We start from the raw sequence: 18,008 nt of genomic DNA on the forward strand, positions 1-18,008 counted from the left end.
AGTGCTTGAAGGATGTGGAGGATAAATGTTGGGGTGCTAGAAGCTGAAGCCAAAAGGGGAATGTGCTGGGTCACCCAGATCTTACTTTCTGTCTGACTGGAGAAAGCAGCCCCTAGAACCTTCTGCAGCCAGGATGCACCCAGCCAAGCTCAAGTTCACAGGTCACTTCTTTAACCGTGAACAACAACAAAGTGGTGACTGGCAACCTGGAATGCAGAGCTCTTTGGCCACCCGTCCCCTGTCTTGCCAGGCCAAGGGCAGGCCCAGTTCAGGGAGAAGGGGAAGCAGCCCCAGCCCCAGTCCCAGTCCGACCCACTCATCACATTTCTATCTACACAATTTGAGAATAAACAACCTAGAGTCAACTTCTACAGAGTCCTGGGGGAGCAATACAAGTGGTAATGGGGAAATTATTATTCTAACCAACAAAGGCTGGAGGATAGATTTCTAGGTAAAGATAAGAAACTAAGGGCAGTTTGCATTCCTTTTTATGCAACCTAGCCGGACAGAATGCATTGGGAAAAGAATGCCTGCATTGAGGGCAGAGGCGTCCCTTAGCTGTGAGCGCCTTTCAAGGGGTCTCTCGCAGCAGTGTGACAGGCTGGGAGAAAAGAAAAGACTTGTCCTCGTAGAATCAGGGTCCTTATCCTAAATGGGAAACAGTTTCCTTCTTTTTGCAAAGAACAGCTTTCCAAGAAATATAAAGTGGGCTGCGGAGGTGGGATTAAGGTCAGGCATGTGAACATTCCATACCCCTAAATCCCACAAGCTGATAACAGTCTATCCCAAGAAAACCCGGGGGAGAATGGAAGCAGAACAAAGCTTCCCCTGTGAGCTGCTCAAGCCGTTTATCAGCTCACCGCCAAGGGCTCGGGGTCACTCTGCTGTGGAGGCGGGAGGGTGAGGGACACAGCTGCCCAGCCAGCTCCAGCCTCCGTGACCCTGCTCTCCCAGCACAGCTCACAGGCCTGCAGGTGCTGTCATGCTTGGTTTTCGGGATTAAGTGGAAGGGCCTTTAATCTGCAACAATGAGGAGGCAGCAAAAAACTTGGCAAACAGAGCCAGAAATGCTCAGGACTCAAAAACAAAACAAAACAAAACAACCCACAAATCCCTCTCAAAATCAAATTATCTTTAAAAATCTAAATATCAAAAAAAAATCTAAATATCATTTTAAAATATCTGGGATTTGCTTCAAATAATGGGAGAGAGAGCGATGAGGAACACAAATGAAACAGGATCGGCTAGGAGCTGATGACTGTCAAAGATGAAAAGAGTACATGGGTTTAATTCCATTGTTCTCTCTACTTTTGTACGTTTGAGATGCTTCGTTCTAACTTAAAAAAAAAAATCATACAAACGCATCGTGAAAATGTAGATAAACGTAAAATTTACTAAACAGCAAAGAAAATGAAAATCACACATAGTCCTATGACCAGCGACAGTGACTGTTAATGTTTCGTTCTATTCGCTTCCCATCTTTTCCACATTCTTCTTTTGTTTGTAACCTAGCATCATCTGTTTGACCACTTCCTCTCTGTTGCTCTTACTTTATCTTAAGAATTATTCACAAGCCTCTACATGTCCTTTAAGGGTGTGATTGTTACGTAGTCTTTCCTCAAAGGGTAAGCGAAACCTACTTTCAATATCCGGCTTCTGTAAGTAAGGGTGTGGTGAACCAGGAAGGAAGGCATTTCTTCTATGGGTGATTCCAAGTACGAAAGAAATTTCTGGATATGTCTCCAAACATAAACACACGTGAAAAGGAATAGTAAGGGAGAAAGAAGCTGCTGACTCCCAGACTCCATGCTTCCAAGCACTTGTTAACGTTCTAGGTACTTGCTGACTGCAAAGGCCATGGAGGGAGGGAATGCCAGCAGACACAGGACAGAAACATACCCATGAAGTACCTCTCAGGCAACAGGAATTCCCACACCAGATCAGGCTATGAATTCAAGCAATCTGTCAGCATCTCTGAAATGCTCAAGTCTTGAAATACGAAGTTTCCAGAGGGAAGAAGATTTGCATGGGCCTGGGGTGGTAAAGAAAGGCTCTGCAGGCACCAGAGTGGATCCAGCAGCGTCTCGGAGACCACTGTGCCTCCAGCATCCAATCATGCCACTCCAACTACGCTAACAGGATTAATATAACAAGGGGTTGCTTCTCCTGTCACTGAGTTCTTTCCCCCAAGCTTTCAAGAGGATTTCCTCCCTGCAAAAAAGAAAATCCACCGAATTCTCAAGATGGGGCCATGGGAGGGACCTTGTTTTCCCTGCACTATCTGTCCCCGCCAAGAAGCGGATTTGACAGCATATCTGTGAAGACGATGCCTCGTACCATCAATGCCTGAATGCCAGTCAAAAATATAATTTTTCATTCTGAAGCCAATCCACAAGTGGTCCATATTGTGACAGCTCTCTGTAATGACAGAGAGCGGACCACATCCTAGCCACATTGCGCCTGGCCTTCCTGGACTCCTACAGAGCACCGGGGGCCTCTGAAGCCATCCATGTGGCTCTGGCCAGCAGCTGCGAAGGTCACGCTGCAGCAGTCCTGGATAGGGAGCCACGGGAGACCTTCTCCAGCGGTGGCCCCCAGGACATAGCAAATGACAACAGACAGTAGGAGACTGCACTTTCTTCCCATTTTTTCCTTCCTTTTATCCCTCCCTGCCTACCATTTCAACTTTTTATTTCAGAAGGGACAACTGTGGCCCTTTTAGCACTTGGTCAAGATTGAGTGGAGAAAAGTGAGTCTGTGACACACTGAACACACGCTCTCGGAGGTCAGAAACTATGTACGTGGACAACTAAGTGCTTTCCACTTAGTACATGAATAGGAGCTTCTCCAAACTGAGTTCCAGTCCCCTTTCCCAACCCTCCCCCCAAACATGGGAGACCCAATGATTGCCCTCAAATCCAAGAAAGCATGATCATTTATACTTGCTCTAGGATAACCACTATGGAAGAATTGTAAAAGTATATGTTGGGATAGCAAATTCACGAGTGACTGCCTTCAAAATCTTCTGTGGTGGTTTTGACAGTAGAAAATTAGTTGAAGAATAAGTTATGACCTAACAAGTGCTGGGGAGGACAAGTAGAAAAAGGAACTCTCCTGCACTGCTGGTGGGGATAGAAATTGGTGCAGCCAGGAATCACAGGAAGGTTCCTCAAAAAATTAAAAATAGGGATGTCTGGGTGGCTCAGCAGTTCAGCGTCTGCCTTTGGCCCAGGGCGTGATCCCGGGTGCAGGGATCAAGCCCCACAACAGGCTCCCGGCATGGAGCCTGCTTCTCCCTCTGCCTGTGTCTCTGCCTCTCTCTGTGTCTCTCATAAATAAGTAAAATCTTTTTTAAAAAAATTAAAAATATAAACACCACATGATCCAGTCATTCCACTCACTACTGGGTATTTACCCGAAGAAAATGAAAACCCTTGAAATGATCTATGTACCCCTATGTTTACTGCAGTGTTATTTATGATAGCCAAGGTATGAGAGCAACTCAAATGTCCATCAGTAGATGAATAAAGAAAGATATATACACACACATACGAAATGGAGTATTATTCAGCTATAAAAAAAGATTAAGATCTTGCCATTTGCAACAACATGGATGGACCTAGAGGGTATTACGCCAAGTTGAAATAGATCAGAGAAAGACAGATACCTTATGATTTCACTTACATGGAACCTAAAAATTAAAACAAATGAACGAACAAACAGAAAGCAGAAACAGACCCATAAATACAGAGAACAAACTAATGGTTGCCAAATGGGAGGTTGGGAGGGCGGGATGGGGGGCGGGCAAAATGGGTGCAGGGAAGAGGGAGATACAGGCTTCCAGTTCTGGAAGGAATAACTTCGAGGGATGAAAGGTCCAGTGTAGGGAATATAGTCAATGGTTCTGTGACAGTGTGGTATGGCGGTGGACGGCAGCTGCACTTGTGATGAGCACAGCATAATACATACGCTATCGAATCACTACGTTGCACACCTGAAATTAATGTGGCATCATGTGTCCGCTATACTTCAATTACGGAAAAAAAGAAGTTATTACCAACATTCCATTTATATATTTCACTGAGACTGGAACCTCTCAAAGCATGAGTTCATTTCTGACCTAAGTCTACGTCCTCCCTATGGATTCATATATCACGGAGAAGCTGGAGAAAAACAAACAAACAGAAATGCAACCTAAGATGACATGCAATTCTCTTCTTCAGCCAGATTCCCTAATACAGCAATCTTTAAGATTTACGAAAATTGGGCCAGCAAGCTCAACAAGCTTCTATGCACAGGGCTTGAACTTGGCCTTTTTCCCCTGAAAAGCAGCAAAAGGGCCTAACATACAAACAGAGAACAGCTGTCCTCTGGCAGAGACCGTATCCACTGCACACAGCCACACCCTGACACAGGGACGCACCAGCTCTGAGCCATCTCTGAGCCATCACTGAGCCCCAGCTGATGTGACTGCTGTAGATCCCCCACGGGTCCCTGAGCTCACCCTCTGACGTAAGAATGGACAGGAACCACATGCCGGGGTGGCTCAAAATCGGCCGTCTCCTACGGGCAGTGCCAAAGCCCGCCCACACGGAGGGATGAAACCAGGTTACCTTGCAGACAGCCGCCTGGAGGACGGCGTCAAAGCCCCCCTCAGGCGCGTCGCGGTTCCGGGACACCCTCTGTTTGCGAACCTCCTCATTGAAGCTGTCTACTCTGTCGGTAAGAGGCAGCAGATGGCGGAAGCCAAAGGAGGGCACGCAGTTTGGGAATAATTTGTACCTGGAGAGAAAGAAGAGAAGGGTCACTTTGCATCACTGTAGGTGAATCTTAAACAACCAAGTACTCTGTGTGTTCACTGAGGGCCTCAAGCAGCACCCGTCAGTATGTTCCAGCACCTACTGTGTGCCCCTGGGACAGCACCTACTGTGTGCCCCTGGGACAGGCACGGTTTCTCCTTGGAGCGCCCAAAGAGGAAACAACACAGTTCTTATTCTACAGACGTCAAGGCCTCAGGCACAGGCAAGTAGTATGTCCAGGCTGTAAGGGGACGGAATGAAAAATGGTTCAAAAAAAGTAGAGATAATGGTGGGCCACTGTGGTCGGAGGAAGACGTCCTGGAGGAGCCCTGGCGTGGGCCTTGAGAGGTGCGAGCTGCCCAGTGGCTCGGGCGCCACGGCCTAGCAGCATAGCAGGGAAGGCTCTTGTGGGCTGAGGAAGGGGGGCGATATCGAGTGGGAGCAGCCTGAACAGAGCTACCCTGAGAAACCAGCTTCCCGCAGCAACTCCGCTGCCGCCGTGTGCCAAAAGGTCACATAATCCCGTTGCGCCAAGCCACTCACGGATCCTCGTGTGCCAGGACGTTCTGGCACATGAGCAAATGTTAAAGGAACAGGAATGAAAACATTCTTTCTGCTTCTTCATTCCTTTTACAAATATTGCCATGACAAACGACCAGTTCTCCTAAATGCAGCAGAAATTCAAAAACCAACCATCTTCGAATGGAAAATTCTATCTGGTGATTTGGGAAGAGGCAAGTATTGCACCTCAAAGGAATGTTAGTGCTGCCTCTTTCTCCTGTGATACTGGATGACCGCATCTTCAGTCAGTAGGAGAGTTCCCACATGGCCCCATACCTGGAGGAAGTCAGATCCCAATTATGGATCTAGGAGTCTCAGCTTGACATGTGGCCACTGACACAGGAAGAGAGGCCTTACATTGTTTCACAAATGCCTTCTCCAGGTGAGGGGGGAGAGGGTCCTAGCTGCAGAGAAGCACACGTGCAAGAGCCCTGTGGCAGGAGAGCACGTGGGGAGCCCGAGGACAGGACGGCCCTGAGGCCAGAGGGTGGAAGTGAGGGTGAGGATGGACCAACAGGAGGCCAGGAAGGCACACGGACAGACTGCGCAGTTGGGGGCCATGTTAGGGAAGCCTCTCTTTCAGAATGAAAAATGAAAGAAAAAAAAAAACAACCCACTAAAGGAGAGGCACAGAGGGAAGGCTTTATAACCCAATTTAAGCGGCGTACGTGGGAAGGGAAACAGGCTCAGCAACTACTGGGGATCCTGCCTAACTGCTGCCAGGGCAGGTCTGGACAGGCTCCTTTTCCCTAAATGAGAGGCAACCTCTAGTTTCTACGAGGCCATTCCACTCTCCCTGGGGACCTCCAGTGCCTGCTTCATCCACCTGTTACCACGACAAACCGGTTCTGGACAGAGTCCACCCCACTGCCCTACAGGCCCTGCTCTCTCTGGACAGGGGGCAGGAGCTACATGCTTTCTCCATCTGTCCGCCTTCCCTTTGTTTCACTCCCTCCTTCTTCCCCAAATCTTTACCCACACCTTGTGCTTGGACAGGACAGATTTTTGTATGACCCAGGCCACCCAAACGTTTTATTCCCGTCTCATTTTGCCATGGAGAAAAGGTCACAGACATTATACTCCCAGCCGGAAGAAGGAGCTGAGGTCCCATCAGTAGTTATTTGACAAGCGGACAGGTGCAGGAGGAAGTAAATATACACCAGCTCCCTTCCCCCAAGCCACCACATCTCTCTGTGCCGTGCTGGTCCGCGATTTAGGACTCCAGGCAGCTGTGTGTTGTCACAATTGATCGGGTGGGTTGAGGAAAGGGAGGAAGAGGAACAGAGGAGCAGCTGTCCTTCAGTGAGAAAGCCGGAGAAGCTGTGAAAGGCTCACCAGTATTAGCTCGGCATTTTCCACCTTTTCCCTTTCATTCCTGCTAACAGCATTAAGTAGATATATTTCTAATTGGAGAATTACTATTTATTAAATAGTCAGGCACTAAAAAATATGTTTGCCAGAGAAGCCTTCACGGCAGAGAAATTACTATAACCAAATCTCTTAGTGTGAAGAAAAAGGCTTTGTCACGCAGATCCCGTTGGTTGTCACAATGTCCTGGGCACCTGGAGGGGCTCAGTGGTTCAGTGCCTGCCTTCGGCTCAGGTTGTGATCCTGGGGTCCCAGGATCAAGTCTCACATCAGGCTCCCTGCAATGGAGCCTGCTTCTCCCTCTGCCTGTGTCTCTGCCTCTCTCTGTGTGTCTCTCATGAATAAATGAGTAAAATCTTAAAAAAAAAAATTATGATGTCTTCTGTGACTAGTTATTTAATTTAACTTATTTAAGTAAACTGAAGGTCTGGGTCTGTAAAGTGAAGGTTTGGGGGTCTACGGCCAAGGAAGGCTCCATCTCCTACTCTGCATCTGTCCATAGAGCCCCGTTTAGGGACATGTATGGGGAGTTACTAAATTAAGGATTATGAACCAAGAAGATAAAAAATATATATATGCTTAACTTGCCTAGGGGAGCATGTACATATGAAAAGTGATTACAATTTAAAGATACCAGATTCAGACAAATCCAGAAAATAATCCAGGGCTTCAGGACAATATTAATGGATGAGCTGATGTGGAAAGACCTATCCCCCTTACTCGAAACATTTAGACCTGCTAAATAATACAAAATTTTTTCAAAATGTTAATATTGACGTTTAGCAGGGAAATCCCAAGTGCCAGAAATGAAGAAAAAGAATCGTTCAACAAATGAGCACGCTTACGAGACTAGGTGGGCCTGGAGCAAGAGCTCATGCCAAAGAGCTTCTGGATGTATCCCGAGCGGATGCAAGGGCTGGGGGCAGGAGTTTAACAGGGATGGATAAGGCACTGGAACAGAGCTCTCTGCACAAAGCTGAGCACACAAAGAGCTGCCCTGCCCCCAAATCAAAGATAAAAATTCCAGCCTGGGAAAGAAGCAAGGAAGCTCCATTCCAGGCCCAGAGCGAGATGAATCACCCATAAAAATTGTAAACTCCAGGCCTAAGCAAGCCAGAATTCACTATTTTTATGGTGAAGGAACCCCTCAACTGAGAAATGAACAGGAAAACTAATCCCATTGAAACTCAGGGGGTCCTGGCAGCGGCAAACATACAACCGCCCTGCAAGGACGCAGACAGGCCAGCATGCCTGGGGCTGTGATCCTTGCACGGAAAATCACCTCCGATGAAGAGGAGCTAATGAAACAAACTACCGTGAAGGAATGTCTACAAATGCAACCAACTAAATGATCCGCAGTTCAAGAAACAGAGATAAGAGAATGATTTAAAGTACTGCAAAACTAGGATATTGAAGACATTAAAGGGGAGGAAAGAATAGATACCAAAGCCAGAACAGGATATTATTAGAAGGAAAAAAGTCAGAAGGCTCTGGAAAAAAAAAAAAAAAAAGTATAAAAAAATAGAAGTTTGGAAAAGAATCAAACAACAAATAGTGAAATTTAAAACTGAAACTTCAGTATACGGATGAAACAACTGAAGAACAAAATAGTAAACTAGAAGAAATTTCCTATTTATGGAAATTAGCGTTAGAAAATGAAGGGGAGATGAAAAGAGAAAAATGCCTGAAAAATTTCAAGAATAAAGATGTATTCTCAGGCTAAGCAAGCAGACCAGATTCTGAGCAATGTAAATAAAAGTAAATTCAGCCTAGACACACTGAAATGCGTATCATTATAGAATATGAAAAGCACGGGAAAATATTAAAAGCCACCAGAGAGAAGGCAAGCCATTAGACGGACAGCAGACTTCACATCAGCCATAAGATACTCCAGAAGACAACAAAATCGTACCATCAAGGTGGTGAAGGAATACTATGTCCCCTTGGAAGAAATACAGGAAGGGTAAGAAAAAACATAAATGATGAAGGATGAAATGTGTTATCCCTCTTGTACAAGTTTTTCATGTCTATTTCCATATGTGTGTGTGTGGCGAGAACATTTAAGACCTATTCTCTTAACAATTTCCAAGTATACAAGTATACGTTCCAAGTCATCACCGTGCTGTACATTACATCTCCAGAACACACTCATCTTATAACTGGAAGTCTGTACCTTTTGACCAACCTTTCCCCCATTTCTCCCACCTCCCAGCCCCCAAGCCCCAGCAACCTACCAGTCCACTACTGTGTCTCTGTGAATTTGGCTTTTTTAGATTGCACAAATAAATGTGACGTGACATGTGACATATATTTCTTTTTTTTTATGTATTTTTTTAGAAAGAGAAAGCATGAGCAAGCACAGGAGGGGGAAGAAGGAGAGAGAGTTTTTTTTTTTTTTAATTTTATTTATTTATTCATGGGAGACACAGATAGAAAGGCAGAGACAAGGCAGAGGGAGAAGCAGGCTCCATGCAGGCAGCCCGATGCGGGACTCGATCCTGGGACTCCAGGACCACACCCTGGGCCAAAGGCAGGCGCCAAACCGCTGAGCCACCCAGGGATCCCAGGAGAGAGAGTCTTAAGCAGATTCCACACTGAGCCCAATGCGGGATTCAATCCCACCACCCCAAAATCACAACCTGAGTTGAAACCAAGAGTCATACGCTCAAATGACTGCACCACCCAGGCACCCAGAGACATGACATGTATTTTAACAACAAGCTACCTCCAGCAGAAGAAAGTATGTTCAGGACCAAAGATAACATGTTGCATTAAATCCTTCAAATCCTGTATCAGTGAACACCACCTGACTTTCCCCCATGACACTCTTCCTGTTACTCAGAATAGCAATTAAACAGTTCTTTATTGGGACTTCATTAGGATAAAAGCTTCTGCACAGCAAAAGAAAGAGTCAACAAAACCAAAAGACAACCTACAGAATGGGAGAAGATATTTGCAAATGACACACCAGATAAAGGGCTAGTATCCAAAATCTGTAAAGAACTTACCAAACCCAATACCCAAAGAATAAATAATCCAATCAAGAAATGGGCAGAGGACATGAACAGACATTTCTCCAAAGAAGACTTACCAATGGCCAACAGACACATGAAAAAATGCTCAACGTCACTCGGCATCAGGGAAATACAAATCAAAGCCACATTGAGCTACCACTTCACACCGGTCAGAAAGACTAAAATTAAAAAGTCAGGAAATGACAGATGTTGGTGAGGATGTGGAGAAAGGGGAACCCTGTCTTGCACTGTTGGTGGGAATGCAAGCTGGTGCAGCCACTCTGTATGGAGGTTCCTTTAAAAGTTGAAAATAGAGCTACCCTGTGTTTCAGCGATTGCACTACTATTTACCCCAAAGATACAAATGTAGTGATCTGAGGGGTACCTGCACCCCAAAGTTCAGAGCAGCAATGTCCAAAACAGCCAGACTATGGAACGAGCTCAGATGTCGATCAACAGATGAATGAATAAACAAGAAGTGGTGTATATATACACAATGGAATACTCCTCAGCCATCAAAAAACCTGAAATCTTGCATTTGCAATGATGTGGATGGAACTAGAGGATATTATGCTAAAGGAAATAAGTCAACCAGAGAAAGGCAATTATATGATCTCACTCAGATGTGATTTGTGAAACAAAACAGAGAATCATAGGGGAAGAGAGGGAAAATTAAAGCAAGACAAAATCAGAGGGGGAAACAAACTATAAGAGACTCTTAATCACAGGAAACAAACTGAAGGTCCTTGAAGGGGAGTGGGTGGGAGATGGGGTAACTGGGTGATGGACAGTAAGGAGGGCACGTGATGGGATGAGCACTGCGTGTTATATAAGACTGATGAGTCACTGACCTCTACCTCTGAAACCAATAATACATGTTAATTAATTGAATTTAAATTTTAAAAACTTACAATGAGAAAAAAAAACAATTCTTTAATCAGATGATTAAATTATGCTATGCCTTTTTTCTTATTATGGCAGCCCTGGTACTACTTACCAGGTACTACTTTCAGTTCTGGCATTTCTAGCACATTCTAAGGTAGGAAAGGATGAGTCTAGAATTTTGATCCTTTGGCAGAACTATCTGGAGCAGGAGGAGGGACAAACCTCAGGAAGACCCATGAGGAGCCAGCTCTCTCTTCTCCGAGGTGTCCTGCACAGGTGGTTAAGCCACTCCTCCTGACCCCATCTTCCCAAAACTCCCTGGGGGTCACAGCTGTTTCCACTCCCACGGGGGAGAAAAGCCCAAAGCAAGATGCCACTGGAGCTTGAGAAGAGCGCTGTGACTTCTCTGCACACTAGTTGAAGGAAAAGAACAGACGAGGATCACAGACCATGTGCCCGGAGCCAGGGATGAAAGGCAGGCGAGTGAAGCGGGTCAGGCGTCACACGAGAGAGTGGTGGCAGCAGCGGCGGCCAAGGCTAGGTACAAGCCCAGCTCTGCCAGACGTCCTCCTCATTCTAGAAAACGTGCAAATCCTGGTTCTGCTTCTTCTTCTTCTTCTTTTTTTTTTTTTTTTAAGATTTTATTAATTTATTTTAAAGAAAGAGCGCCAAAAAAAAAAAAAAAAAAAAAGTAAAGAAAGAGCTCGAGCAGGGGGAGGAGCAGAGAGAAGAAGAAGCAGACTCTACGCTAAGTGGGGCTCCATCTCACGACCTGAGCTGAAATCAAGAGTCCAGATGTTCAACCAACCGAACCGCCCAGGTGCCCCCATCCTGGTTATTCTTGGTCAAATCTTCTAGTTTTTTTTTAAATGTAGGTAACTAATATGCAATGCCATTAAAATTTAGAAAAGCAAACCAAGCACACACAGGCTGGATCGGACCCAGGAAGAGCCACCTTTTGCCGTTCTCCCCAGGAGCAGTGGGGACCTCCGAGACCTGGGACACCACACCCGCTTGCCACTGCCTGGTCCTGGGGAGATAAACCCCAGCCTGTCTCATTGAGCCGCAGAGGGACCCCCTGACGTGGCACCCAGCTTGGAGGAGAGATTTGCCTAACTTAGCCCTGATGCTTCCTTCGAAACACCCATTCTTCACTAGATTTCCTGTCCCGTGGGTCTTTCAGAGTGTCTGTGCTCACTGTGAGGACTGTCACTGTCTACAACCGGGTCTGCCTTCTAGGGCTCAGAGAAGGACTCTGGAAAAGTGGTGGGTGATAGCCTTGAATATTTGGATGCTGAGCTCCCAGAGCCAATCCTTCGTCCTCTCCGGGCTTTCACTCTAGCATATCTCACAGTCATGGTCCTTGGAGAAATGACTGCGGAGACACACCCTGTCCGTCTGGAGACAGGACTCAATCAGAGGGCAGGGGTGAAAAAGCAGCAGACAGGATCACGATTCTTGATGAACTGAAGAACGTTTTGGCTAAGATGCTGTTACACCAGGTAAGAAGCAAAACTCCAATCATAGGACACTTGGCACCGAGACTCAGCTGAAGGGGCCTTGGAGACAGGACCAGAGTGATAGTGGCACCAGCAGGACCAGTAGCCACCTGTGGCCAGGAGAAAGCGAAACCCAGCAAATGGTGACGCCAGGCCTTTTCACAGTTAAATAACTTAGAATCACTTTTGTCCTTAAGCCTCTTTCTTGTTTTTTTATTTTCTTACCATTGGGTCAGTTCCCAAACGGTAAGGGAAGATCTAGAGGAGCTTCAAGGAGAATATCCAGAGGATCTGGGAAGATTAAGGAGGACATACATGACCACCATAAAAACACCACCGCGTCCCAACCACCCAGCCCAACCCAGGGCTGGATGCTGTTGAGGCTGCTGAAGATGAGCTGAGGAGCTGGACAGGTTTATGGGCTTAGAAACAGTGCTCTTCCTCCCTGGAGGCAGCCAAGTGACCCAGGAATCAAAAATGCCACCATAAAGTGAAAGGGCCGGGATCTGAGTCCCCTGCCAAGGGAAGCAGCTCAACCCTCAACAGATTTTATACAAGCAAGATATAAGCTCTGATGGTGCTGAGCCACCGAGATTGGAGGACTGTGACAGTAGCATGGGCCTAACATCGTCCTTAGGCAAAGCACCTTGAGAATGGGCTTGGTTTGAGGACGGGTCTTACCTTCTAACTGGACTCTGGGAAAGCATCTGTGCTGTTGTGTGATTTTGGATGGGGAAAAGCAAGCACCGTGTCACTGGGAATGCAAACTCTAAAGCAGTTTGTCTGGATTCTTGCCCCAAGGCTGCCCCTTACTAGTTGTGTCATCTCGGATAAGCTGTGTAAAGTGTCGGTTTCCTCATCTGGCAAAGCTCACGGCTACCATAGAGACCTCAAAAGACTGTCATGGGATTCCAATGAGATAATCCATATGGTGCAAGGCATTTCATACAGTGCCTGACACTTGGTAAGAACCTAAGTCTTGGGAACACCTGGGTGGCTCGGCAGTTGAGTATCTGCCTTTGGCTCAGGGCGTGTTTCTGGAGACCCGGGGTCAAGTCCCACGTCGGGCTCCCTGCAGGGAGCCTGCTTCTCCCTCTGCCTGTGTCTCTGCCTTTGTTTCTCATGAATAAATAAATAAAATCTTTAAAAAAAAGAACCTAAGTCTTAGCTGTTTCTTACCTAGTAACTCTCCTGGGGCCTGATATTCCAAAGCCTGACTAACATTGAATGTAGCGATGAGGAAGAAAGAGTTGGAAGTTACTACTCATTGTCACAAACATTTATGGGAACATTTGCAAGACTGGAAAGAAACCAGCCCTATAGAGGTTGCCTTAGGGAAGCTGGAGGCTATGACCCCCCACACCCCCCAACAAGTACACAATGGCAGAGTCCTGTTCACCAACCCTGCTTCCTCTTCTTCCTGGGCACAGCTAACCTCGTTTCCAGCCTCCTTGTGAGGACTCTGTTGGTTGATAAAACGCAGGAGCCGAAGAGGCAAAGGCCACTAAGTCCTGGCCCCTCAGCTCCTCCTATGAGCCATCATCTGGACGCAATGACCATAAAAACCACATGTGGAAGATGAAGAAGTAGAGGGTGGACAGAGCCTGGGTCCTTGAGCCCCTGCTTGGAAGACAGGTGGCCACTGACCAGGAGCTTCATCTAGATTTAGAGGAACAGGAACTAAACTTCCATCATGACATACTTTTGGATTTGTGTGCTGTGGCAGTTAGATATTCCTGCTCTCTGATAATCTGTCAAATTTTTTTTTTTTTATGTCAAATATTTTCTGATTCAAGTACCTGACTTACAGTGGGGGGAAAAAGTCGTACCTTGAAAACACAGGATTTCCATTTCATTTTGTCAAGGTAAGTTTATGTAAATACAAAAACAACCAATAATACGCTTGTCCCCAAGGACCTCGGGTCACCCTACACAAGGGCAAAGTCTACATTGTCCCGCCGCCCGCTCCCTCCCGGAACGTCTGGGCGTTCACTTCCTGACAACATAGTCTTAATGTAGAAAACAGTGCTGAGTGTCAGACAGGCAGGAAAACAAATGAGCTCCGATCATCATAGCTCCCTACAGCCTTGCAACGGCTCATGCCCTCACACGTAGCGGTAGGGGGACAGAACTGGGTCATCACCGATCACACTACACACGAAGTCTGCTCCCGCCCTGCCCCCAAATACGCCTTCCCCTTTCTGTGGGCGACGTTTTCTTGCTACTCCATTCTCCCGCCCTTAAATACCCAACAGAAGGATTCCTGGTCACTCACCCGATGCACGGATTGGTCTGGTACCTTGGCGCTGTGTAGGAGAAAGGGGAGATGTTCTTGTCTACAAAAGACCCAAACCCCAACCGAAAGTTGCTGGTGAGCTTCCCCATCTCCTCAGCGAGTTTGGTACCCAGGTTCCGGATGCTGTCCAAGTCGTCCTTCATGGACAGGGAGAGGTCCATCAGGTAGTACAAGTCCACAGGATAATCCTCCACCTGTCGAACCTGCAGCTGGAAAGTAGTCTTGTCACCTGTGCCAACAGAGAGGCCGTATACAGGAGAGGTCATCCAACTTGCTGGGGGCTGAAGGGATGGATTTCACTTTCAAAGCTAGGCCCCTCTTGCCTTTTTTTTTTTTTTTTTAGTGCCTTTTGGCAGAAGTATTTTTTCTGGGAAGTACAGTAATGGAAGGGAACATGGTGCTGAGGGGGACGTTATAGGTTCTCCTTCCAAATACTTAGCTCAGGTTTTTAAGGGGACTCTTTAACAACTCGTCTCCCCAGTAGTATTCTGATGGGAGTGTGACCAGGAGGAGACTGGAGGGGGGGGGGAAATGAAATAGAAAAGAGGGAATAAACAAAAGGAGATATGTGCATGAGTAAGAACTGAGGTGGGAAGAAAGAGGACCAAGGCGGTGAGACACACAGTTACTTAAAATACCCCTTAAAAGGGCAAAAATATTTATGCTTCTGGACACCTGGGTGACTCAGCGGTTGAGCGTCTGCCTTTGGCTCAGGGTGTGACCCTGGGGTCCCGGGATCAAGTCCTGCGTCAGGCTCCCTGTGCAAAGCCTGCTTCTCCCTCTGCCTGTGTCTCTGCCTCTCTCTGTGTGTCTCTCACAAATAAATAAAATCTTAAAAAAAAAAAAATGTATGCTTCTGCCACATTTTTTTTTTCTTTTTTCACATTTTCTATTCTATTTCACCCTTTTCTATTTCCCTAGCCACTTATGGACAATAGTACTTAGTTCTTGGGCATCCGTGACATTTTGGGATAGCAGAGATATGAATCATTATCATCAGAAGGTATATGTATAAATACAGGAAGACAGATTCCAAATGTTAGCACCATCAACATGAAGGGGGAAAAAAGAAAGAAAGAAAAAAAGAAACGCTACGGGGTTTGTCTACCAGCTACAAGAAGAGAAAATAAAAAAAAAAAAAAGAGAGAGAGAAAATAACTTTTGGTTCCACAGGAACAGGGCAGAGGAGAAGGAGGAATGAATTCGGAGGGAAATAAATGAAAAGTCGGTGCCTGGGAGGCGTGGCCTTGCAGGGTCACCTCCCAGGGTTTACAGAAAGGCCCAAGTCAGCACAACAACCAGAGGACTCATGCCAGGATGATGATCCTAAATTATTTCATAAGCTCTAAAAACACATCATTTGGAACCAACTTCAAGAAGCAATCATACCAGGCAATTTTATCTGCCGTTGGGCTTGTTCATTTTTCAGAGGCACCAACACGCCCTTAAACTCTCTCTGCCGAGAAGCTGCACCCACATTTGAAATCCGGACACACGCGTTGGGTGTTCAGAGGTGCCACGGTGAAGCTGGCTCCCCCAGCTGGGTCCTCACCGGGTCTGCTGGCGGCCACCCCCCAGGGAAGCGAACCTGTCCTCCAGTGGACAGCCGGACAGCCGGCGGGCTGAAGCCTTCCTGAACCTGCGGGGGAGGGAGCCCAACCACAGGGGCCCCCTGCCCTCCTCCCACCCCACAGAGGCCTGTTGCATTGACGGGACCACGGAGACCCCAATGATCAAAGGGCCTCAGTTCAGGTTCCACCTCTGGAGGTGACCCCGGGAGCATCCTGAGCCCGGGTACCCCGCAGCTGATGAAGGCCACAGGCGCTCCCGGCTGCCCCAACCAAGGCAAATTATTATGATTATTTGCTGCCTGAGTGACAGCCCGAGCCGCTTCCCCAGACTTGTCTCGGCTGCTCCCTCCCTCCCGGACACCGCCGCGGGGCGGTCCCTGGGGCCCCTGCGCATAGGAGCCGGCTTTTAAAAACCATCAGAACCTGACTCAAGCACAGGAATGTTGGAGCTTTCTTCCAGAAGGAATTCTGGACTGCCGCGAGGTCGGCCTCTGGCTCCCATCAGGCGGACGGAGCGGTCGGGCGCTGCGCCCCTCCCAGGCCTGGATGACACATCGGGCGGGGGGGGGGGGGGGGGGGGGGGGGGGGGGGGGGGGGGGGGGGGAAGGGCAGGAGGGAGGAGAGGCGGGCCCAGGCCCCAGGGGGTGCAGCCTGCAATCCCCCCCCCCCTCTGTCCAACCCCTGACCTCTTTGCGGGGTCGCCTGTGCCCTTCCCCCCAAGTTCCCGACTACATTTTCTTTAATGCAGACCCACTTCTGCCTTTTTGTGGTAGAAGCATCTGGGTGCTTCAGGACCAGGCCAGGGCTTGCATCTGGAGAGGGATCTGAGGGAGGGAAGAGGCTGCGAGGCTTGGAGAAGGACAGCTGGGCTGGAACTCTGGTCACCAAGAACTGGGGAGACCTCGGGCTCCTCTAAACTTGCTATTCACGCTCCGGATCCGGGAAATGGGAGGATGTTCACTACTACGGGGATCAAAGGAGACAATGTCTGCTAACACCTTTACAGGAGGAGAAAAGCTTCCACCTGAGTGCCTCCAAAAGTCTGTTGTTGTTTTATTTAAAGATTTTATTTATTTATTCATGAGAGACACACACACACACAGAGACAGAGAGAAAGAGGCAACGACACAGGCAGACGGAGAAGCAGGCTCCACGCAGGGAGCCCAACGCTGGACTCGATCCCAGGTCTCCAGGATCACGCCCTGGGCTGAAGGCGGCGTTAAACCACTGAGCCACCCGGGCTGCCCCCAAAAGTCAGTTATTAGAGCAATTTCCTGTAGGGATAAAAAGGGAGACAGAAAATTCTGCCGGAAACTTGTGTGTGAATGGCTACGGCCTTGGGCATTAAATGTAACTCCACATTTTCCAGACGTGAGGGCAAAAAGGGAAACAAGGTGTGACACACAAGTTTGTATGTGCTCAGCAGGCTTCTACTCTCAAGTGAGAAAGGTCCTGGCATCAAATTCTAAGAGAAATTGGTTACTGAAAAAGCACACATACCCCTCCCCGTTTGGGGGCTGCAAACGCAAAAAAAGAAGTATTTTGGGTTGTTTTTTTTTTTTTTTAAGATTTTATTCATTCATGAGAGACAGAGAGAGACACAGGCAGAGGGAGAAGCAGGCTCCACGCAGGGAGCCCAATGCAGGACTCGATCCTGGGTCTCCAGGACCACGCCCTAGGCCAAAGGCAGGTGCTCACCCGCTGAGCCACCCAGGGATTCCCAAAAAAAGAAGTATTTCTCCCAGTTTTCCAAAAAGGGAAGGGTGTAAGAAAGAGGGTAATATCATTTGCATTCAGAATGAGGGGTCAGTTCACCGTGACCTCAATTATATCTGATTTTATTTTTTAAAATATCTTATTAACACAAATTTAAAAAAGATTGTATTTATTTATCCATGAGAGACACAGAGAGAGAGGCAGAGACACAGGCAGAGGGAGAAGCAGGCTCCATGCAGGGAGCCCAATGCGGGACTCGATACTGGGACCCTGGGATCATGCCCTGAACCAAAGGCAGA

At 47.5% G+C, this 18,008-nt stretch overlaps 1 protein-coding gene across 1 annotated transcript in view; it reads right to left on the reverse strand.

The window, feature by feature from the left end:
* The window catches only part of ITGB5 (integrin subunit beta 5), a 115,679-nt gene that overhangs the window by 71,098 nt on the left and 26,573 nt on the right, over positions 1-18,008 (reverse strand). Inside the window, exons 4-5 of the mRNA XM_038583063.1 lie at positions 14,402-14,651; positions 4,614-4,782 (exon numbers count right to left, since the gene is read on the reverse strand). Coding sequence (XP_038438991.1) covers positions 4,614-4,782; positions 14,402-14,651 — 419 coding nt within the window. The remainder of the gene's footprint in view (positions 1-4,613; positions 4,783-14,401; positions 14,652-18,008) is intronic.

The sequence above is a fragment of the Canis lupus genome, chromosome 33 (assembly GCF_011100685.1).
Source record: "Canis lupus familiaris isolate Mischka breed German Shepherd chromosome 33, alternate assembly UU_Cfam_GSD_1.0, whole genome shotgun sequence".
Taxonomy (NCBI): Eukaryota; Metazoa; Chordata; class Mammalia; order Carnivora; family Canidae; genus Canis; species Canis lupus.